This window comes from Microcebus murinus, chromosome 7 (genome assembly GCF_040939455.1).
Source record: "Microcebus murinus isolate Inina chromosome 7, M.murinus_Inina_mat1.0, whole genome shotgun sequence".
Taxonomy (NCBI): Eukaryota; Metazoa; Chordata; class Mammalia; order Primates; family Cheirogaleidae; genus Microcebus; species Microcebus murinus.
The window spans coordinates 59,024,276-59,048,964 of record NC_134110.1 but is presented as its reverse complement, the minus strand read 5'-3'; the positions used below and the strand labels follow the sequence as shown (position 1 = coordinate 59,048,964).

The window sequence follows — 24,689 nt, the reverse complement described above, 5'->3', positions numbered from 1 at the left end:
GTGGCATTGTGGTAGCTCACTGTAACCTTAAACTCCTGGGCTCAAGTGATCCTTCTGATCCTCCTGCTTCAGCCTCTGGAGTAGCTGGGATTGCAGGTGTCCACTACCACACCCAGATAATTTTTTCTATCGTTAGTAGAGATGGAGGTCTTGCTCTTCTTGCTCAGGCTGGTCTGAAACAACTGAGTGCAAGTGATCCTCCTGCCTCAGCCTCCCAGAGTGCTAAGTGTATAGGCGTGAGCCATCATGCCCAGCCTAGAATTGTAATATAGTATATAGAAATAATAAATGATAAAAATATAAGGAGGAAGAAATAAATTATTCAACAAATAGGCTTGGGGAAAATGCATGTGCAATTGAAAAAATCAAGTTAGAGACTTACTTCATATTCATTGCAGTCAAGATGGCCATCACTTGTAATCCCAGTGCTTTGGGAGGCAAGTAGGATTATTGCGTGAGGTTATAATGAACTATCATTGCGCCACTGCACTCCAGCCTTGGTGAGAGCCAGATATTGTCTCTTTAAAAAAAAAGTTTTTTTTTTTGAGACAGAGTCTCACTTTGTTGCCCAGGCTAGAGCAAGTGCCCTGGCATCAGCCTAGCTCACAGCAACCTCAAACTCCTGGGCTCAAGCAATCCTTCTGCCTCAGCCTCCCAAGTAGCTGGGACTACAGGCATGCGCCACCATGCCTGGCTAATTTTTCCTATATATTTTTAGTTGGCCAATTAATTTCTTTCTATTTTAATAGAGACAGTGTCTCGCACTTGCTCAGGCTGGTTTCAAACTCCTGACCTTAAGTGATCTACCTGCCTTGGCCTCCCAGAGTGCTAGGAATATAGGTGTGAACCACTGCGCCCGGCCAAAAAAAAAAAGATAAATTTCTAAGACAGTTGTGTTTATCGAAATATAATTACGTATTGAGAGAAACTGTTGATTTTAATCAATTGTACAATAGTATATATAGAAATTTTATTTTCTCTAATTATATTTAATATTCTTTAGTTTGGTCATTTTTTCTCATTTGCCAGAATATATCATAATACTAAAAGATAAGAAAAAGATAATTTTGTTATCTTTAGTGGTTTGGTTTAAATTCTATCTGGTAGGTACTTCTATTGTTCTTTGCCTTTACTTTTATAGTATAAAAATATTTAAAAAAAACCAGAAATGCATCAAAAAATGCTTGAAAGCTTTTTTTTTTTTTTTTTTTTTTTTTTGAGACAGAGTCTCACTGTGTTGCCTGGATTAGAGTGATGCGGTGTCAGCCTGGCTCATAGCAACCTCAAACTCCTGGCTCATGCGATCCTCCTGCCTCAGCCTCCCAAGTAGCTGGGACTACAGGCATGTGCCACCATGCCTGGCTAATTTTTTCTATTTTTAGTAGAGATGGGGTCTTGCTCTTGCTCAGGCTGGTCTCGAAATCCTGAGCTCAAACGATCTGCCCGCCTTGGCCTCCCAGAGTGCTAGGATTATAGGTGTAAGCCACTGCACCTGGTCGTTTGAAAGCTTTTTATATGTAGTATCCTTATTTATGTTAGTTTTTTTGTACCTTTTAAAAGTTAAAGTCCTATGTGATATTATTTATCAAAACTAAAACATTTATCAAATATAGAAAGAAACATTTCATTCACATCTGTATTCTTCCCTAACTTGAACTACTAGTAGACATTCTTAAAGATAGTCCCCCTTCTCATCTATTTAATAATTAGTTTTGCAGAGTGCAGTTTCTGCCAACATTTATTTCCTATAGACAATCACACTTTAATACGATTTGGAGGAAGAAATATCAATAAAATATTTTTTTGTTTGATATTACCCTACTAGTAGAATTCAGTGAGGAGAAATTGTAGTTGTTGAGAGACTGGGATATCATGGGAAAGAGATTGACTTGTATCATTTTTGGACTTTTCATTATTAAAGTTGTGTTTTTGATTATTTGTGAAAAAAGTATCAATCTGATTTGTGAATGAACTACTTTTAAACATATCTAACATTTTGATTCATGTTAACTAATGTTTGAAAGATCTTCCTAGTAGTTAAAGAAGTTATACTAGTGGCATTTAGACATATTTTTTCCTGTATGTTTACATGTGGATACATCATTTTGATGAAGACCAAGCAACTTTTAAATGATCATCACCCCTTTGCTTTTTTATCCTTAGGATAAATAATTCCAAGTATCTCAGATCTCTTTCTCATTGTCTTTTCTGTTTCTTTTCCATTTTGTGTATAACTCTTCAAAAATGTTCAAGGCAAATTTGGGTCAAGTTATCTAATTTTAAAGTGTTAACCAACACTATAGATAGCACCAGGCAACATTATCATTGCAGAGAGATTCTTTCCAGGCCCTAGTACATCATAGCTTCAGCTACATTGAGGATCTTTCTTGCTCTTTGAATAATAAAATTTCTTGGCAATGTACAGCAAGCTTATACTTCTTTCTACTTAAAATTTTTTTTCCTCTACTAGTCTGTTTCTTTTTTTTTTAAAAAAATCTTTACCTTCATTGGTGTTGGTGGCTTTGGCTCTTCTCTTATTCATTTGTCCCTTTGGATGGATTTAATTATTTTAAATTTACAGAATTTGACTCATATTTGTAATATGTGTCATTTTACTCGTTATAGTCAGACAAATAATGCTGATAATTGCAATTCATTAGTGACTTAGCCATTATTTGTATAATAGGAACAGGGAGGTTTAATGCTAAGTGTCAGTTTTGTAGTCGAAGAGATCAAATCCTGGGTGTCATTCATTAACTACATGATCTTTTCCTACCTGATTTTAACCACTCTTGGTCTGTTTCCTTACCTATACATTTATAAATCAGAATAATAGTATTTTTATTGTTTGGTAATTGTAGGGATCAAGTGAGACTATATGTATGTAGCACTTGTCAAGCAGTAGGTATTCAAATCATTTTTAGATTCCTTAATGTTCAGTAATAGTTAAGACTTCTACAGGACAACACTCAAGAATTTTGAATGGAGTATAATTGTGGACATATGGATTGTGGTCATTTGTGTTAGTTTCTTCTCTTTCAAGATCTGTGCTATGTTGAATGAGGCTCATATTTCTAGGCTAAAGAAGAATATACTTTTTGACTTGTGGAGATGTCATTTTGAGATGCAATTCAATATCTCACTAAATACTAAACACCTACCTATTTACTCATTTTTCTGCCAAGTACTTTTTCAAGTGCCTGTTATTTGCAAGGTGTTAGATTGGATCCAGTGGAGAATGTAGAAAGGAATAACACATTCTTTCTACCCTAGAAATTGAGAGTCTAAAATAACTAGCAATATAAGTCAATTGTACTATAGGTACTACAGAACTTCAAAGGAAAAAGACATTGGTTACATACACTGATTTTGTGTGCTCTGTATGTCTTGTAAGACTTTTTTTTTTTTTTAAATATATCTCAGTGTGACATAGTTTGCTTTTCCCAAAACTAAATTGATTGCTTGCTCATATTTTGTATTGGGTTAGGAAACTACAATATGATTTTTTTTCTTATTTTTTGTCTTTGGGTTATGGAAAGAGGTAAATCTTAGATTGCTTGTGTCATAGTGTCTCTGAATTTAAGTATTGGACAATTGGGAGGGTAACAGCCATCATTTGAAAAAAGAAAAGAGTTGAGCATGGGGTCATATGCCTATAGTCCCAGCTATTGGGGAGTCTTAGGTAGGAGGATCAAGACAATGTCTTGAGCCCAGGAGTTTGAGCTATGATTGCACCACAGCACTGCAGCCTAGATGACAGAGTGAGACTGTCTCTAAAAAATTTTTTTTTTAAAAAGTGGACTAGAACAGAGTAGAAAATGTCAAAGTGAAGTCCACATAGGAAGGGTAATTGTTTTGTAAAACTTTTGTTTGATTGTGTGTGTACTCCATAGTCTCATAATGTAAAATATTAATATGTACTTATTATTGTGAATCATGGTCAAAAATACTTTAAAGCTACTTCCTTACATTAGAATTCTGTAACCACTTGTTGCTAGTGTTTCCTACCGCCCTCATCTGCTTTAGACCTGGAGAAATTATGTTCAGTGGCTAATTGATATATTGTAGATGCTGTACTTTCCTTGTTAGATATATTTTAATCTTAATATTATAGTACAACTTTTTAAACTTTAATTACATAGTCATGTTGTCAACCTTTTGCTCAACTGCACAAAAGATAACTGGTTTCATCTTTTTTAAGCTATTTATTGTGGAGAGAGTTTTAGCTTCCTTTGTTGTTCCAGCGCCTAATCTGAGGGATTTTACTAGGTTGTTGCAGGTGTTTTTTATTTCTCTTTAAAATCTTGAGTAGAGATTGGGCTAGCAAATGCATATGGCAGTTTTCTAGCTATAAAATGTGAAATATTTGATTCATTTGTAATATTAGACTCTTGAAAGTACACAATACAATTTTACTTATTTTGCAGAGGAGGGTGAATGGAGGTGGGGTTGAGGTAATTTGCAGAAAAGATCTAGCTTAGGAAGAAAAATAGATATACTGCACACACTCCATATAGAAGCACAACTTTTAAGGTATTGAAAACAAACCCTAAAGATGTCAGCTTTATATTTTGTCTAAGTTTAGTTGTCAGTATTAATAGTGAAATTTATCCCCTTACATAATCTCACATTTATTATAATTTTTAGGTAATGAATTTACTATATGTGTTTTGTTTGTAAAGAAAATAAGCTATAAAATGATAGATAATATATTACCAATTAGAGAGAAATATTAATTTATGGTATTTGAGGCCAATTAAACATGTAAGGAATTGTAAACCAAGTGGACTCAAAAATTTTTAGGATAAATCATAATGAGAACATTTAAAGAATATTTGGGTAGCTATTTTATTACTAAGATGTTCACAAGTAAAATTTTGTAGACATCAAAAAATGATTACTATCTTGTATATTCACTCTATCTGTTGGTAAAATAATTTTATGCTAAATAACTATTCCAATTGTAACATGAGTTTTAAAACTTCACTCTTGAATTAAAAAGAACTCAATCACATCAAAGTTACATGGATATAATTAATTACTGTGTTGCTATATTAGGCAACATTATGAAATTATTTCATCATGTGTTGTATAAAAATAGCATACTTTCAATTCATGAGAAATCAAACTGCAAATACATATTATGAATCTAATTTGGGACTTGAAATTATATAACATAAATATAAGCAGATTAACAGGCTAAACTCAAAGTTCATTTGTACAGTATACAGCCAAAAGATAAATTTACAAATGGGGATAAAGGAGAAAAAAAAAAGTTGGCCACATTTAAAATTTTTATGATAGTAATTCCATCCTTTTGCATAAATATTGCCTTATTAATTATTGGTGAAATACCATATAAAGCATTTGCCTACAGGAAAAGGACTGTTTTTAATAGAAAACTTAGTACCCAAGTATGTACCATGAAAAACAACCTTACAGATTTCAGTGTGTGGGAAATATATGAGAGGGTTCTTGGCTAAATGAATGGAAAATTAAAAGCAAAATTAAATTATAGACTAGTTGTTGAAGCAAGTTTGGATTATAGAAAATGTTATTTTTAACTTAAAATGAAGTCTCTGTTATATTGGATTAGAATTCAGTAGATGAGGCTTAGATTTTGATACTAATAGAGTACAGCTTTAAAATTTGATGATGAAATTTGTTCAAAGGACAGAAAAGATATAATTTTGTGAAGAACATATTATTGTTAATTGATAAGAAGCATACCAGAGCAAATGCCTGAGTGCTGTTGCAAATGCTGCATAGGCCATTTGTATTTGAGTTGAAAAAGCATTGAAATAGCAGACAAGTTGGGTTTAAGCCTAATTCAGTATTTCAAGAAATGTATAGTAGATATATTCATTCATTCATTCATTCATTCATTTATTCATCCTTTATTTCTTTCAACTAAAATATATCAAATGTCAATAATTTATGGTACTAGAGAGTATGAAACATGAAATAAGATAACATTTTCTTTTGCACTAGAATTCCAGCTTTGTGGTACGGGAGTAAGAACTTGGGCTGTAATTTTCACTGCATGTATTTTAGCTGAGTCATCTAAGAAAATTGTACCTAGAATAGGCTTTCATTTGTTTTAGCCTGTGCTAGATATGTTAGATAAGTGTAAGGTTTCTAGAGTTTTTTTTAGCAGCAGGAGAACCTGACTTCTTATATAAGCCTCAACATTTAGGATATACAATGTAATTTTACTGCATGTGGGAGATTGTCCATTTATTAGGAAGTTCCAGTTGAGAGAATGATCAGATAATATATAGTTTAGAGCAGGGATTGTTAAACTGTGGCTTGGGGGATCTAATTCACTCTACTGCCTGTTCTGTATGTGTCTTGTTTTTTTAACTGGGAGTGCTTTTTAAATTTTTAAATACTTGAAAACAACCTACAAAATATTTTGTGACATGAAAATTATATGAAATTAAAATTTTAGTGTCATAAACAAAGTTTTAAGCACAGCCACACCCATTCATTTATGTTTTGCTTGCTGCTGCTTTTGTATTACAACAAAGTTGAGTAGTTGAGACAGACCACATGTGGCACTCTCATTGCTTTGCAGTGCTTCTCAGCATGCTACAAATTACAGTGACACTTTGGTAACTCCACAGTGTTTTGAGTGTCATGTACACTGCCATACTGCACCATTTTATTTATTTTTATTACCTGCTCATGCCCATCATGTCATGTTAAGAAAGGGTAAGGAAGGAAGACTTTAAATGTCATGGTTTTAAGGCATTGTAGAGTGGGATCACCTTGTTCTCAAATTCAATGACAAAGCATTGTGCTTATTGTACAATGACACTATACACACATTACTATTACCAACTCACAGGAAAGCAAAGGACAGAAAAACTTGAACATTTAAAATGGAGTATTATCATAGCAGAATTTCTTCACAAAAATAAAAAGTGAAAATGAGACTAAACCAAAGTAAGTTTCCAAGTACCTCATTTATTAGCAAGCCAAGAAAGCCATTTACCAGTAGTGAGTTAATTAAATCATTTTTGATGCAGCAGCTGAAGTAATATGCCCAGGGAAAATATACTTGTTTAAGACTACTAGGCTTTTAGTGAGACAGCTGCTTGAAGATTTAAGGATGTTGGTTAATTAAAAAAATAAGGCAAATGATTTCAAGTCATTTTTCTTGGCTATGAATGAGTCAATAGATGTAAGGTTTATTTGGTAAATATGTGAAGCACGGGATGTTACAAACCTGTAGTTATTCAGTGTATTATTTACCAGCAGGTACTTAGCAGGAAATATTTGAATCTGTCATGTGTTATTGAAGCAGTAGTATCAAGGGTGAGCTTTATTTGCTCTTGTGCACTTTATTTTTATCAATTTTTATGAGAAATAGAAGCTGAATATCCTCATTTTCCCCTCCACAGCAGTTTGCTGTCTTAGTGCAGTTTAATTCCATTTTTTTCAAGCTCAGGATTGATATTGAAAGTTTCCTGAATGAGAACTTCCCTCAACTGCTATTATTAAACAATGAAAGGCTTTCTCAATTAGCCTTTGCTCCTGATTTAATTATTTTTCCCAATGAATTTAACCTAAAATTATAAGACAAAAAACAACGGTTATAAGAGAAACTTTTACTGTGGTAAAGTTATTTCAACCACTAATGTTGTTTGAATCATAAGTAATGTCAAATTGCTTTATTTACTTTTCTTGGTGTCAAAAGATAAAATAAAAAACCAACGATCTCTGTTACTACAGAAATTTGCAATAGAAATATTTTCTAAGCTCAAACTACAGTTCTAGCAGTGTTTATTGGACCCCAATGTGAATGCAAAGAAACTTTCCATATTCAAAATCCATTTAGCTGTAAAATTGAGTACCTTCCACCTAGCTGTCAATAAGGAATAACTAATCTGCTGTGGAATAAGAAAGAAGAATCTAGTAAAAATCTATAAATGTCTTACAAATGATGAATATGTTCAATTAGGATCATATGCTTGTCAATTGATGTCAGTGTTTTCCAGTACCTATCTGTATGCAGACAATTTTTGAAGATGAAATACATCTTTTTACACAACAGCATCATCAGATTAACATTTGCAACTAATTTTTTTTTTTTTTTTGAGACAGAGTCTCACTTTGTTGCCCAGTCTAGAGTGAGTGCCATGGCGTCAGCCTAGCTCACAGCAACCTCAAACTCCTGGGCTCAAGCAATCCTTCTGCCCCAGCCTCCTGAGTAGCTGGGACTATAGGCATGCGCCACCATGCCCGGCTAATTTTTTGTGTATATATATTAGTTGGCCAATTAATTTCTTTCTATTTATAGTAGAGACTGGGTCTCGCCCTTCCTAGGCTGTTTTCGAACTCCTGACCTCGAGCAATCTGCCCACCTCAGCCTCCCAGAGTGCTAGGATTACAGGCGTGAGCCACCGCGTCCAGCCTGCAACTAATTTTGATGATACACTAAATCTGAACCCCAATTAAATGAATTGTTATCCCCCAAAATGTGTAGGCCTGTGTTTTGAAAAATTATACTTAATTATTATTTTTATAGTTTAAATTTCATCAGTAACAATTGTGCAAAATTGTCTTCACTGTTATTATTTAAGACCTACATAATATCCTTGATTTTGCTCTTTGCCATGCAGCCTGAAATATTTACTGTCTGCCTCTTTAGAGGAAAAGTTTGCTGGCCCCTGGTTTATAGTATAGTATACATTGTTCATTTTAAATTATCTTGAGATCAGTTAATGATATTTTCTAAAGATGAGTAAATGGTCATTAATACTTTAAAAAATTTTTAACTAAAAAAGTTTAACTTTTAAAAATTTAAATTTGTTACAATTCAGTTTGCTTTTTTTCTGCTGGCCATTTATTTTCTTCAGAATTTAAGTTACCTTGCTTCACTTTTAAAGCAATATAATTTATTTCATGAAATAAAATTACCCATACACTCTCAATATAGAATTCAATTTTTGAGCATTTTTGCTGTCAGTGATAAGACAATTTAAAGGTAAAGGTAAATAGGTCTGGTTTTAAATATATGTTTAGATATTTATTAGCTATGTGACCTTGGTCACTTTCTTTGTCTTAGAAATATTTACTTTTCTCATCTGTAAAGTGGGGATAGTACTTTTATGATAAGCTTATAGTAAGGATTAAATAGCACACTGAAGCATCTACAATGGTATCTGATATATACTAAGCTCTCTAATGTAATAATAAATGTTATTATTTTTAAAATAAGTGAACTGTGAGACTAGGAAGTTTTTTAACATTTATTTTTTATTGTGATAAAATATACACATATAATCTATCATCTTTACCATTATCAAGTATAGAGTTCAGTAGTAATAAATATAGTCATGTTCTTTTTCCCTTCATTCATTCCTCCCAGTTCTCCTTCCCAGCCTCTGGTAACCATCAGTCTACTCTCTATCTTTATGAGGTCTATGGATAGAGAAAATACTAAATGCCTGTCTTGGCAAGTGGGGAAGATAATGAACTAATGAAATGTAGCAATTGTAATGAAGAGCTATAATAAAGGCTGATTTGGGATTGATTATTATAAATTTTAAGGGAGACTAGTTAGTATGGTTTTATGTTTTTCTCTAGATATATTCAGCTACCTGGAGGAAAACATTGAGTAGATGGCAAACTCAATTTAGCCATTATTTGGGTTTTGCTGAGTGAATACCAAGAAAGGACAGAGGGCAAAGGAATTAAAAATATTTGTAAGTGTGCAATTTGAATGATGGACCATGGAATTTAAACTGTATATAGAAAGAAATAAAGAAAACTTAAAAGAGGGGAGGAAAAGCAAAAAACAAAACAAAACAAAAAACAAAAATGGTGATTGGTTCTATGGATTGTAAGTCTCAGTATGTTAGAGGAATTATTTAAGTGAAGACACTATAGGGAATGAGCTTCTTTTTTATTGTTAAGTTTTTTTTTTATTTCAGCATATTATGGGGGTACACATGTTAAGGTTACATATATTGCCCTTACCTCCCCCCTCCATCAGAGCTTCAAGCGTGTCCATCCCCCAGATGGTGCGCATCACACTCATTATGTATGTAAATATCCATTCCCTCCTCCCCCCTCCCACCTGCCTGACATCTGATAAATGTTATTCCTATATGTCCACTTAGGTGTTGATCAGTGAAACCAATTTGCTGGTGAGTACATGTTGTGCTTATTTTTCCATTTTGGGATACTTCATTTAGTAGAATGGGTTCCAGTTCTATCCAGGAAAATATAAGAGGTGCTATATCACTGTTGTTTCTTATAGCTGAATAGTACTCCATGGTATACATATACCACATTTTATTAATCCAATCATGTATTGATGGACACTTGGATTGTTTCCACATCTTTGCAATTGTGTATTGTGCTGCTATAAACACTAGAGTCCATGTGTCTTTTTTATAGAATGTATTTTGTGTAGATGCCCAGTAATGGGATTGCTGGATCAAATGGTAGATATACTTGTATCATTTTAAGGTATCTCCATATTGCTTTCCACAGAGGTTGAACTAGTTTGCAGTCCCACCAGCAATATAGGAGTGTTCCTATCTCTCTGCATCCATGCCAACATTTATTGTTTTGGGACTTGTTAATAAAGGCCATTCTCACTGGAGATAAGTGATATCTCATTAGATTTTTGATTTGCATTTCCCTGATGATTAGAAATGCTGAGCATTTTTTCATATGTTTGTTGGCCATTATTCTGTCTGGGAATGAGCTTTTTAATTGTCTTTTTCTATTACATGTAACTTCCTTGAAGGTAGGGTTCTTATTTCTCTCCTTCTCTGTTTTATCCCAGCAGTTAGCCTGAAACCTGGCACACGGTAGTCTATCAACAAATATTTTTAGAATAAATGGATGAATGTATATAACAATGAGTTGAATGAATGAAAAAATATTTTTAAATTTCTTTTTTTAATTTTTTCAACCATTAAGATCAGGTATTAAATTTCTGCTCTAATATTGTATGATTTATGTCAGTTATATTTTTGTTTAAGAAAATTCTTTTACTTTGGTTATAAAGCTCAGAATGCATTAACTAATACTAATTAAAACAAATGAAAGAACTATTAAGGAAAATAAATTAGAACTGTATATGAATGCAACTTGATAATAATAAATTTTTAGACTTCTCACATACTTGTAAAAACACATTTTCTTGGACCTACTCCTATTGTAAGATTTTCGGTTACCTCAGTTCAGATTAAATTAATATATTCAAATTGCTTATAGGACTATTTACTAAAATCCAAGTGATGAATTTTTTTAAGGAGGGTCTCTGTCACCCAGGCTGGAGTGCAGTGGCACAATCATGTCTCACTGTACTTTGAACTCCTGGGCTCAAGCGATCTTCCTGCCTCAGCCTCCTAAGTAGCTAGGACTACAGGCCTGTGCCACTGCACTTGGCTAATTTTTCTTTAAAAATGTTTTATAGAGATGAGATCTTGCTATGTTGCTCAGGATGATTTCAGACTCCTGGCTTCAAACAATCCTGCCTTTGTCTCCCAAAGTGGTGAGTTTACAGGCATAAGCCACTGTGCCCAGCCCCCAAGTTATGAATTTCCTAATGGTTATTCCTGCTTACTGGTATTGGATTAATTTTATTTTTAGCCATTTTATGTGGCTCTTGAAAATTGTTTAATATCCATTGCAAAGTACTTAATTACTTAGTAAAAGAATTACTTTTAATGTCACAAATTAAAGGCTATTTGTATTATGTGACCTTTGAGTTATTAAATAGGATCAAATATGTAGGACAATAATGCCACGGAGTTTATTTTTAGCAAAGAATTTAGTTTTAGCATAGGATTTAGGAATGTGGATTTTGGAGACAGACTACGTGGGTTTTTAATCCTGACTCTATTATATCCTAATAATGTGATCTTGGGCAAGTTATTTTAACCTTTCAGTTTCTTCATGTGTAAAATGGATACATTATCTACCTCAAATGGTTTTTGTCATAGTTAAATAAGATAATCGTGTATATATCCTAGTTACTACAAATTACCTTCAAAACTTAGTCATAAAACTATATTTTATGTTAAGTAAAAGCTTTATTTGCTTTATTTATTAAAATGTTTAATATCCTCATGGTATCTGTGGATCAGGTATCTCTCCCCTCCTCCATGTGATTTCTGTAGCATAGCAATTTCAGAGAAATAAATTTCTTATATATCGGTTCATACCTCTTAACGTACATGTCCTGAGAGCGTTAAGAGGAAACTATGCTGTCCTTTTAAACATAGCCTCAGAAGACAAAAGAGTGTTACTTTCTGAATTTTATTGGTTCAAAATCTTCCAAGGTTCAATATAGACACCCACTTCTCAGTGTCATTTTAACATTGTAAATAGAGCATATGGAATGGGGTATGTAATGGTATAGCTGTCTTTGGAAAACACAATCTGCCCTAGTGTTTATCCCATTCCCTAGAACAGAATAAGTAAGCAGTCAATAAATGCCATTATTATTTTATAGAACCTGAAACAGGGCCTCAATTCAAGGTTATTACTCTAGGGTGATAATGATTTCATAGTAGGTTATAATGTGTAGGTATTCAATCAGTCATTTATTATTAATTGCATTGTATTAGAAGAGTGGATCTTTGCAAAATGATTTACTTCATAAAATGATTGGCATAAGGTTATAAGCCAGTTTATGGACAAGGTAGATTCTGATTTCTTGTCTTCTGATTCCTAATTCTCCTTGAGTGACTCTCATGAACAAAGCACAGTGTTTTATCAAATCTAAGACACGTTTTTCCTGTTTTATTATTTCTGAAATTAGGGCAAGTCTTATAATTAATGGCATCTTTCAGTTATAATGGGCAGTACTTGATTTTTCTCTTTTGGTAATACATAGAACAATGTTGTTTCACATTTGATGAAATTAGTTATGTGAATTGATAATAAAGATCAACATTCCCAAATATTTTTTACAGTGTGATATATAAGTCATACTCAGGTCATATTCTTTCCCTAACAATATAGACTGTTTGTAATTTTTTGTAGTAGTTTTACTCCTCTCCTTTCCTTCTCATTTAAGTACAGTCATGCACCATATAACCAAGTTTCAATCAACAATGGGCCATATATACTGTGGTAGTCCTATAAGATTATAATGGAGCCAAAACCTATCACCTAGTGATGTCATAGTTATTGTATAACATCATAGCATAATGTATTATTCAAGTGTTGGTGGTGATGCTGGTGTAAACAAACTTAACTGTGCTGTCAGTCTTATAAAAGTATAGCACATACAATTATGTACAGTATGGAAACGTGGTAATGATTATAAATGACTTTGTTACTGGTTTATGTATTTACTGTATATTTTATTGCTATTTTAGAGTGTACTCCTTCTACTTATAAAAAATAGCTAGCTGTAAAACAGCCTCAGGCAGGTCCTTCAGGAGGCTTTCCAGAAGAAGGCATTGTAATCATAGGAGCTGACAGCTGCTTGTGAGTTCTTGCCCCTGACAACTTTCCAGTGAGACAAAATATGGAGGCGGAAAACAGTGATATTGATGATCCTGATCCTGTGTAGGCCTAAGCTGATGTGTGTGGTGTGTTTTAATTTTAACAAAAAAGTGTAACAAGTAAAACAAAAAAAATTTTAAAATAGAAAGATGCTTATAGAATAAGGTTATAAAGAAAAAAATATTTTTGTACAGTTGTATTCATATAGCAGCCATAGTTTGATAGATTCTCTTTTTTCTTTAAGGATTATACTTGTTGTTTTCCTCTTGATAACAATCTTACTTGATTCTTCAAGATGCAGCTTAAATATCACCTCTATTTTGAAGCATTTCCTATTAATCTCTTCTCCTTTCTGATTAGTTAATATCCTTTTCATGAAATGCCATAATTTTTTAATTCTAAGAAGCAAAATTTTTCACACTTTAATTTTTTGAAGGGATTCTTACTATCAAATGTTTGTTATTTAATGAGCCATTTCTTCCTTCCTAGTGATACATAAAATAATGATACATGTTATAATTGTTAACAACTTAGATGTAATGAACTAGAATAGTATGGATATATATTATGTTATACTATGCTATGCTATATACACACACACACATATATATACATACACACGCTATACATTTTACCTTTCTACAATGTAAGTTTCTTGAGTTCTTATTTATAGTATATCCATAGAACCTAGAACAATTTCACACTGTGTAATTATTAAGATTAATTCTAATGTATGTAATATATACAATCATTTAGTCAATTACATGTTATGAAAGAAGAATATGTTGGAAAGACCAAAGGAGCAAGATTTTTGAAAAATAAGCTAGTTATGGATCATGTTTATTTATCTTTTTCAAATACTATTGTACTTTAGCTAGCCTTGCTGTTTGTAGTGGAGGTTGAGACTTGGTCTAAGCATATCTGGCCCTTTAGATCTACTGACTTTCATGGTTTGGTCTTTATCCTTAAAAATCTGCTACTTTCAGAGCTGGCAATGAGTTAAGAGCAGATTACCACAAACTTAGTGGCCTAAAACAATATGTATTTACTATATCACAGTTTCTATTGGTCAGGAATCTTAGCATGGCTACACTAGGTTTGACACAACTACAATCAGGGTATTGGTTGGGCTACATTTTTATCTGTACAATTAATGGTGGAAGAATCTGATTACGAGTTCAATAAGACTGTTGGCAAAATTCATTTCCTTGTGACTGGAAACTGCCCTCAGCTCCTACACAACTCCTAGAAGCTGCTTGCAATTCCTACAGGATGCCCACAGTTCCTAGAGGATGCCTGCAGTTCCTTAGTCAAATGGGCTTTAAATCATGGCTCCTTACTCACCAAGCCAGCAAAGAATGTGTCAGGCATGCTGACTAGCAAGGCCCATGACTAGCAAGGCAGAGTCTTAGAAAACTTAGCAATATCATGGGAGTAACATCCCATCACCTTGCCATCCTGCCATCTTGGTTAGGAGCAAGTTATAGGTCCCCAAAAGGCATGAAGACCATGTGGTGGGGATTATAGGGCACTACCTTAGAATCAGTCTGCCATACACTCCAACAGTTGTCTAGGAAGCCACTCCATGGAATATAATTTGAAAACCATTGCCTTAGAAAATATTCCTTCTATATGACTTTTTTTGGGCTTTGAGTTTCCTTAACAGTGAACATTTTCCTTGGAATGGGAAAGTCTTAAGCCTATGTATGTATATATGTATTTATTTATTTTTGAGACAGAGTCTTACTCTGTCCCCTAGGCTAGAGTACTGTGGTCTCATCAAAGCTCACAGCAACCTTAAACTACTGGGCTTAAGCCATCTCCTGCCTCAGCCTCCTGAATAGCTGGGATTACAGGCAGGTCCTACCACGCTCTGCCAATTTTTTCCATTTTTAGTAGAAATGGGGTCTCACTCTTTCTCAGGCTGGTCTTGAACTCCTAACCTCAAGCAATCCTCCCGTCTCCACCTCCCAGAGTGTTAGGATTACAGATTTGAGCACTGTACCCGGCCAAGACTTAAGTTTTATTATCAGTTTTAGTGACTATCTTATGAGGTAAGATGACCTTCCAGGAAAGTTTCAGCATTAATTCTCAAAATACATACAGTTCCTGGCCTGTAGTCACAGCTATTCAGGGGAGGCTGAGGTGGGAGGATTGCTTGAGCTCAAGAGTTCCATTTTGGGCAATATAGTAAGATGTTATCTCTTAAAAATATATATATATGTAGTTCCTGAGACACTTGTCCTCTGAGCAGGCTTCTGTGTTTCTGTTTCAGTGAAGTTTGTGGAAACTGTATATTCTATAATCTTAATGGAGCATATTGTCATTACTATTAATATAAGAGAAAATCCTGCACTCAAGAAATTTATTTAATTATGTTTAATCTAGAGTTTTACAGCCCTATTTTACTAGAGAATCTTTAAATTACTCAAGCCTGTTAACATTTTGCAAAGTCAGTGTTCCATGGAATACACACTGGGAAATGCCAACATAGATACCCTGATAAATTAAGGAGCAAGGTAAAAATCAAGAAGAGAAATAAAATGGTCATTGTTGAAATTTCTCTACCTATTTAGAATGAAAATTAGCATCATTTTTAAAAATAATGTTGAAGATCATGTTACCATCTACATTGGATTGACTCCAAAATTTGCAAAGCACTTTCATGACTATTATCTTATTTAAACTCAGCAATCTGTGAGATATCACAATTAATCTCTTTTTGAGCAGATGAGCAAATGAGGCCTAATGTATTAAAAGGATGTATTCAAATCATAAAATTTATAAAGGATGAAGTTAATACTTTAACATCAATTTTCTATCTTCACCTATAAAACTCTTTCTGTCACAACATGCTGTGACTTTGTAAACATGATTAAGTTAAAGTGAGGATGTTGAAAAGTGCGCTTATAAATTATGTGATTTAATTTTTAAATTTTTGTTAACTTGTAAGGAAAAATTATATAAAACAGTTAATAAACTTCTGCCTTAATTTATTGACTTTACAAAATATATTGTATATAGAATATTGGAACTTTTTTTTTTTTTTTTTTTGAGACAGAGTCTCGCTTTGTTGTCCAGGCTAGAGTGAGTGCCATGGCGTCAGCCTAGCTCACAGCAACCTCAAACTCCTGGGCTTGAGTGATCCTTCTGCCTCAGCCTCCCGAGTAGCTGGGACTACAGGCATGCGCCACCATGCCCGGCTAATTTTTTATATATATATCAGTTGGCCAATTAATTTCTTTCTATTTATAGTAGAGACGGGGTCTCGCTCTTGCTCAGGGTGGTTTTGAACTCCTGACCTTGAGCAATCCGCCCGCCTCGGCCTCCCAAGAGCTAGGATTACAGGCGTGAGCCACAGCGCCCGGCCTGGAACTTTTTTATGTATAGAACACACACACATACACATACACACACACACACCCCAATTGGGTTAGTTTGTATATTACAGTAGAGGTAAGTAAAGGAAGAAATTTAGTCTAAAGTCTGAATCTTTCAATTATTTTTAACCAAGTCTTCATATTTAAATATGTTTAACCTATTCTAATAGAATCATTAAACATCAGAGTTAAATAGGACTTAGTGTGCTTTTTATGTAACTTCCTAACTGAAACATTCATCATTGCTATACATCACGATGATAAGTGGTGCTTTATCTTTTTCTTTGAACACCTCCTGTGGTGGGTTTGATAACTGTCTATTAAGGCAGCAAAACATTATTTTTAACTTTTTAGTTTGGAATAATTGTAGATTTGCAAGAAGTTTCAAAGATAGTACAGGGAGATCTCATGTGTACTTCATCCAGTTTCCTCCAGTTGTATGTTGCATAGCTATAATACAATATCAAAACCAGGAACTTGACATTGGACCAATGTGTGTGTTTAGTTCTAGGAGATTTTTATCTCATATATGGATTCATGTAATCACCACTTAATGGTACAGAACTACTCTACCACCACAAAGATCTTCCTTATGCTATCTCCTTATAGTAAATCCTACCACCAGCCCTAACCTCTGCTAACTACTTATTTGTTCTTCATCTCTATAATTTTACCATGTAGAGAATGTTACATGAAATAAATCATACAATATGACATATTAGATTTTTTTCAACCCATCATAAGGCGCTTGAGGTCAATTCATGTTGTATAGATCAATATTTTTTTCTTTCTATTTCTAATTAGCATTCCATGGTATGGATATACCACACTTTGTTTAGCCATTCACCTATTGAAGGACATGGTTGTTTCCACTTTTTGGCTATTGCAAACAAAGATATCCTCTTTGGTGAAATTTCTGTTCCTATAAAGCATTCAGCCTTTCATCATTAAGTGTGATCTTAGCTGTAGGTTTTTAATTGTTGTGCTTCATTAATTTGAGCAAGTTCCCCACCGTTCCTTATTTTCTGAGAGTTTTTTTTAACCATGAATGTTTTTTCTGTATTAATGATCAATGGCTATGTTCATGTGATTTTTTCCATATAACTTGTTAATATGGTGGATTACAGTGATTTTCAAATATTCAACCACTCTTGCATTCCAGGAATAAACCCCACTTGTTCATAGTGTATAATTGTTTTTACATATTGCTGAATTATATTTGCTAATGTTTTGTTAAGGATTTTTGTATTTATATTCATGAAGGATATTGGTCTGCAGTTCTATTGTTGTTTGCCATTTTTTGTTTTGTTTTCTGTTTGTTCCTTCTGTTTTTCATTCTCTATTTCCTTTTCCTTGCCTTCCTATGGATTATTTGAATATTTTTTAGAATTGTGTTTTGATTTACTGTAGTGTTTTGTAAGTGTATCTCTTTTTGTAGTTGTTCTTTTTGTTTGTTTGTTTGGGGGGGGGTTTAGTGGTTGTTCTAGATAATGTATTACATGTGTACAACTTAGCGCACTCTACTGGTGTTAACATTTAGCTAGTTAAAGTGTAGAAACCTTAACTTCACATCTTCTAAGTTCCTTTATCTTCCTCTTTATCTCATAATGGAATTCTCTTAAATATTTTCTCCATATGTATTATAAAAAACTTCAGACAATGTATACTTTACACTTCAAACATGAAACAAAATTTAGAACACTCAGGGGAAGAAGGAAAGTCTATTGTATTTACCCATATTTTTGATTATCATGTTCTTTATTCATTTTCAATATTTCCACGTTCCTTATTTTTGGTTTCTCTTTTGTTTCCAGAACTTCCTTTAGCCATTCTTGTCGAGTAGGTGTGCTGATGACAAATTATCTTAGTTTTCTCTTGTCTGAGAACGTTTTTATTTCTCATTCATTCCTGAAAGATAATTTCTTTGTATTTAGAATTCAGATTGACATTTCTTTTATCTCAGCAGTTGAAAAATATTGTGCCACTTTCTTCTGGCCCCCATGGTCTCTGATGAGAAACCTGCTATCATTTTAATTGTTTTTCCCCTAAATTTAGGTAAGATGGTGTTTTCTTCTTGATTGTTTCAGGACATTCTGTTTTTAGTTTTTAATTTGATTATTTTGTATCTTGGCACAGATTTCTTTGGGTTTTTCTTTTTTAGGATTTTACACAGCTTCTTGAATCCATAGGGTTGTTGTATCAATCATAGGTTGTTGGGGTATTTTCAGCCATTATTTCTTTGAATACTGTTTTAGCCACATTCACTTTCTTCTGTCCTTCTGGACCTAGGATTGTTAGACCTTTTTTTATAGTCACTCAGCTTCCTGAGGTTCTGTTCATTTTATTTTATCTTTTAGTCTACTTTCAGTCTGTTTTGCAAATTTGATAATTTCTGTTGTTCTGTCTTCAAGTTCATTGTGTCATTCGTCTTCTTCATTCTGTGGTGGAGCCCATAAATTTGCTTTTTCTATTTCAGTTATTTTTCATTTCTAATATTTCCATTTGGTTCTTTTTGTGTCTTCTAGTTCTTATTCTAAAACTAGAAATCTTAGCAATACATTTTTTTACTGTTACTAAAGGAAGACATCTTATTGTATTAGTTCTGCCCATCAAAGCTACACAAGAGTATTAAGGGATAGGTATTGAAATTCTTTCTATACTAAGAGAACTCGATGATTTATATTCAATATCTTATTTAATTCTTACAGTGACACTAATTTTTACTTATCCAACAAGTATTTACTTAGTGCTTATCAGATATGACACCTTTTTTTGGTTGATCAGATGTTTTTACTTTAGTCTCAAATACTTAAGTAGGTTATTTCCTTTATTTACAGAAAAAGAACTATATTTCTGCCTTTCTGATAGGTTACAAGCATAGGGACAGAAGATTGTGAGTTGAATTCTCCTGACTTCACATAAACCAGTCCAGAATTTTGATTTATAGGCGTCCTACTCTTTTTTGTCTAATTCACAGATTTTTTGATGATTTATTGTGGAACAATAATGTATTTTGAAAGGGTTACAGATTTTCTAAGACACAAATACTCTTAATTTTTTGGCTAGGTATCCAGGCATGAGCATAAGTATCTGCTGAGCTGTCATCTCCATTTACTCTGGTGTGTTTTAATAATATTGTAATTGTTTATTTGTGGCATGAAAATGTTTGGGAAGCACTTCTCTAGTAACAGCTTAAAGAATGGAGTTCTTTCTATAAATTGCATTTTATGTGTGTTGGATAATAGCGTTTCATCCTCCTTCATAAATAAATTTCTTAAAAGAATTGTCTCCTGTAATTCTCACACACCTGGTGAGTCATAATCACCTGGGAGGCTTATTAAAACAGATTGCTAGGCCCACCAACAGAATTTTTAATTCATTAGATCTAGGGTGGCTCCCAAGAATCTGCATTTCTAACATGTTCCCAGGTGATTCTGGTAATGCTATTTTGGAGATTTCACTGTGAGAACCGTTTGTCTATGCATTATTTTTCTACTTCTTCTCCTCCCTTTGGTTCTTCCATTACTTTCAGTCTGATTTCAGTTTTCATCATTCTACTCAGAATGTTCTGACATCTATACTGATCTTCATGGTTCCCAAATCAAATGCACACTTTTCAGCTATCTTATTTGATATATAGAAATCATTTAATATATTTGACTTCCCCTCAGTTTTAGGAAACTCTCTTCTCTTGGTTTGAAGATATTTCTCTATCTCTCTCCTTCCTTCCTGTTTTTTCTCTGCATGCTCTTTTTTTCTTGTTTTTGGAACAGAGTCTCATCTGTCACCTGGGCTGGAGTGCAGTGGTATCATCATAGCTCACTGCAACCTCAAACTCCTAGGCTCAAGCGATTCTCTTGCCTCAGCCTCTTGAGTAGCTGGGACTACAGGTGTATACTACCACGCCTGGCTAATTTTTCTGTTTTTTGTAGAAATGGGTCTTGCTCTTGCTTAGACTGGTCTCAAACTCCTAGCCTCAAGCAGTCCTCCTCCTGCCTTGGCCTCCCAGAATGCTAGGATTATAGGTATGAGCCACTGCCAGGCCTCTGCATGCTCTTTCTCAATTTTTTTTTTCTCCCTCTCAAATCAGACTCTAAATGTTAGATTTCAGTCTGGGTCCTCATTTTACCCTCTGTTCCTAAATGAACTCACTCATTTTTGTCTGTATGCTATTAATAATAATTCCCAATTTATGTCTACAGATCAAAACTTCTAAGTGTTATTACAGCTTGACTGATTGCTTTCTTATATGCCTACTTGTTTCATATAACATATCCAAAGGCAACCACCATATTTAATAAATTCTAAGATGCATATTTTTTTATCATTTTAGTATCCTGAAATATATGACTCTTACAGTCAATGGCATCTTAGATTCTATGAATAGAAAAATTTCCTTTTACTCTTTCTTTACCATAAAGTACTGTTTCTCCAGTCTTCTCCATCTCATAAATTGTCTTTTCTTTCATTCACTTGTTAATACCAGAAACCTGGGGGTTAACCTTGAGTCTTCATTATTTCTTAACAGTGTAATTTCCACTTCAAAAACAGCTCTCATTTCCCTCTTTTCCTACCACGTCTATTACCATCACCTTTGTTCAAACCATAAGCACCTTTCCCAAGGATTATCGCAAATGCCTCTTAACTCTTGATGTCTTCCAACTCGGTTGCAATATAGCACTTACATTCATCTTTTAAAAATGTTAGATCATGTCATCATTTTACTTAAAAGTTTTCAAGGTTGAAATTCATAATCTTTAATATGGCAATAGGAGACCTATCTAAGCTGCTCTGTGCTGCCTCACCAGTTTCATTTAGCACTGTATACTCCCTCATTCTTTTTGGTCAGATATGCTGATGTTCCTTTAGTTTTTTTACAGCACATGTTGTTACTTCTTCCTGGAAAGCTCTTTTCTCCACTTTTCATCTTTCTGTCTCCTTACTTGCCTGTTAGGTCACATCTTTGAGTTTTCACGGTATTTATATATATATGTGTATATATATATATATATATATATTTTTTTTTTTTTTTTTTTTTTTGAGACAGAATCTCTCTTTGTTGCCCAGGCTAGAGTGAGTGCCATGGCGTCAGCCTAGCTCACATCAACCTCAAACTCCTGGGCTCAAGCAATCCTTCTGCCTCAGCCTCCCAAGTAGCTGGGACTACAGGCATGCACCACCATGCCTGGATAATTTTTTCTATATATATTAGTTGGCCAATTAATTTCTTTCTATTTATAGTAGAGACGGGGTCTCGCTCTTGCTCAGGCTGGTTTCGAACTTCTGACCTCGAGCAATCTGCACGCCTCGGCCTCCCAGAGTGTTAGGTTTACAGGCATGAGCCACCGTACCCAGCCTCTCACAGTGTTTTGTTTTATTTTATGTGACACTGATGATTTATTGTGTTTATCCCACAAGCATGTTTCATTATTTTAACCTTTACACTAGGGATTAGCACAATTACATAGTAAATAAAAGGTGTTCAGTAAATAAAGATTTTTAAATAGATGAAAGTTGAATTAAAAGATACATGTGTACATATAGACCAAAAATAAGTTTGTTTGCTTGTTTTTTTTTTTTCAAGTATAAACCAATAAGAAACATGTAAGTTTTAGGGAAAGGCTATACATTCTTAGTTGCCAATTACATAAATTGATAAAATTTTTAAATTTACTTTTAATAAGAATGTGATTTCTAAAAAAAGTTGCAAAACTGTTTCAAAGTAGTATTAAATAATTCATGATATTTAAGTAAATTTTATTTTTATTAGTAGAAATTGAATGTATCCTTTTTATTATTTTCATACAAAATTAATCTTTTGTGTAACCAGTTCTTTTTTTAACCACTCACATTTCTTAGGAGACTTCAGCTTTATAAAGAATATCATATAGCAATCTACGTACAACATTAATTATTTGGCTTTTTAAAATAGTGGTTATTGGCAAACCACTGTTTACTTTTTAAATGTCCCTTAATCTTTGGAGAACAAACTCATGTCTTTAGTCCAGCATGAAAGAAAAATAGAATGAGTTAGAGACTTAAGTGATAGTCTTTTTCTTTTTCAGCATATACTATTTTTTTTGGTTTTTATTCTGTTTATTATTAGCCTTTTCTCTTCTTGCAGGACTTTTCTTTTGTAACGTCTATTTAGAAGACATGAACCTTATATTCTGCATTCTATAAATTTTACTCATTTGGAATCTTACTTTTCTTTTGATATATAATGAGTGCTAAACACAAAGTTCTTGAAACCAGACAGGATCATACAGTTTAAAATGTTTATAATGTCTCTGTCTGTCCTTTCTTTCGCTGTCTCCTTTACTGCACTCTTTTGTCTGACTCACAGGAGACATGGATTACAACTGGTTGGATCATACGTCTTGGCATAGCAGTGAGGCATCCCCAATGTCTTTGGTGAGACATGTGGAGCCTTACTATTTAATTTTTGTTATCATTTCACTTTTCCTTTTTTATTTAAACCTTTGCATGTTTTCTTTTTTGTATCTTTTTTTTTTTTTTTTTTTATCCCACACCTGTAGGGGACAGTCAAAAGGGAAAAAGAAAAACTAGTGAGCAGGCAGTTTTGTCGGACTCTAACACCAGGTCTGAGAGACAAAAGAAAATGATGTACTTTGGTGGCCACTCTTTGGAAGAGGATTTGGAATGGTCTGAACCTCAGATTAAGGACTCTGGGGTAGATACGTGTAGTAGCACAACCCTTAACGAGGAGCATAGCCATAGTGATAAGGTACTGAGATTGTGGAGCCTGCCTTTTAACCTGCTCATTTGGTCTTCGTTTGCTCTCTGTCACTCATTAAAACAGAACATAATAAAAGGACAGGGCATTTCAAGGGTCAATGTAGCATTTCTTAAGGTGCAGAAAAGAAAAACAAAACAAAACAAAACAAAACAAACAAACCAAAAACCTTTTACTTGCTTTGCTGTTTTATTGTTGACGGCATACCAAAAAATAAGTAAATAAAAATAAAACTTAGGAACAAAGGAATGTTTTATCTATGGTCGCATGAGAGAACTTTGTAATGTTACTATAAACCATAAATTTTACTAATGTTACTATAAACCACAATTTTTTGGATTGGCTTATTTGATTGCTGGCATATATTTTCCTTGGGATGAAAATTAAATTATTAATAGTTTGAATCCCAGGCAAAAGGGAGATAATTGGGTCTGTTTGCACAGAAAAAGTTGTTTTTCTTTTTTCCCTTTCACTGTCATTTTGCTCTTTTGTTTTATTGTCATAGCATTTTAATGTAGTATTAATTAGTATTAGAGCCATTGCCATCTGCTTTTATATTTATTATTTTTGCTTTTAGTATAGTGGGACTTTTGAAATCTTTTTACCATATAGATATGATTGACTGGAACTTGTCTTTTGCCTGCTAAATTTTGCATGAATATATGCATGTTACTTTTAGATAACTGTGAAACTACTATGATTACACAAATCCTTTACTATTTAGCATATCATTCATAATGTAATGGTGTCATTATTTATAAAGGCCTTGGTTCTACCCTGAGAAAGAAACTACTAATGTTTTCAAGGTTATTTAACAATGGATACCATTGAATTATCTAGTAAGGGTACTTTGCTAAATAGATCAAGGTCCTGAAAGCATCAGGAAAGAACCTCCAAGAAATGAGAAATGTAGTCTATCCTGATCTTTAAATAAAGCCTATTTCTCCCATTCAGATTCAATTGGAAAGTTATTGGGGCTTATGTACTTTTTATTATTTTAATCTAAAAATCTATTCAAGAAAGCCCTCATCATAGGTTTAAATTTCATGTTTTAATATGATTTGACCTTT

General features: G+C 33.4%; 1 protein-coding gene across 49 annotated transcripts in view; it reads left to right on the top strand.

The window, feature by feature from the left end:
• The window catches only part of RIMS2 (regulating synaptic membrane exocytosis 2), a 614,692-nt gene that overhangs the window by 295,973 nt on the left and 294,030 nt on the right, over positions 1–24,689 (top strand). For 26 of the 49 annotated variants that reach the window (XM_020288967.2, XM_076005085.1, XM_076005081.1 and 23 more), the window contains one exon: positions 23,402–23,610. In XM_020288967.2, coding sequence (XP_020144556.1) covers positions 23,402–23,610 — 209 coding nt within the window. Of the gene's footprint in view, positions 1–23,208; positions 23,277–23,401; positions 23,611–24,689 lie in introns of all 49 variants that reach the window. The other 23 variants (XM_076005086.1, XM_076005091.1, XM_076005104.1 and 20 more) reach the window with 1 other exon arrangement.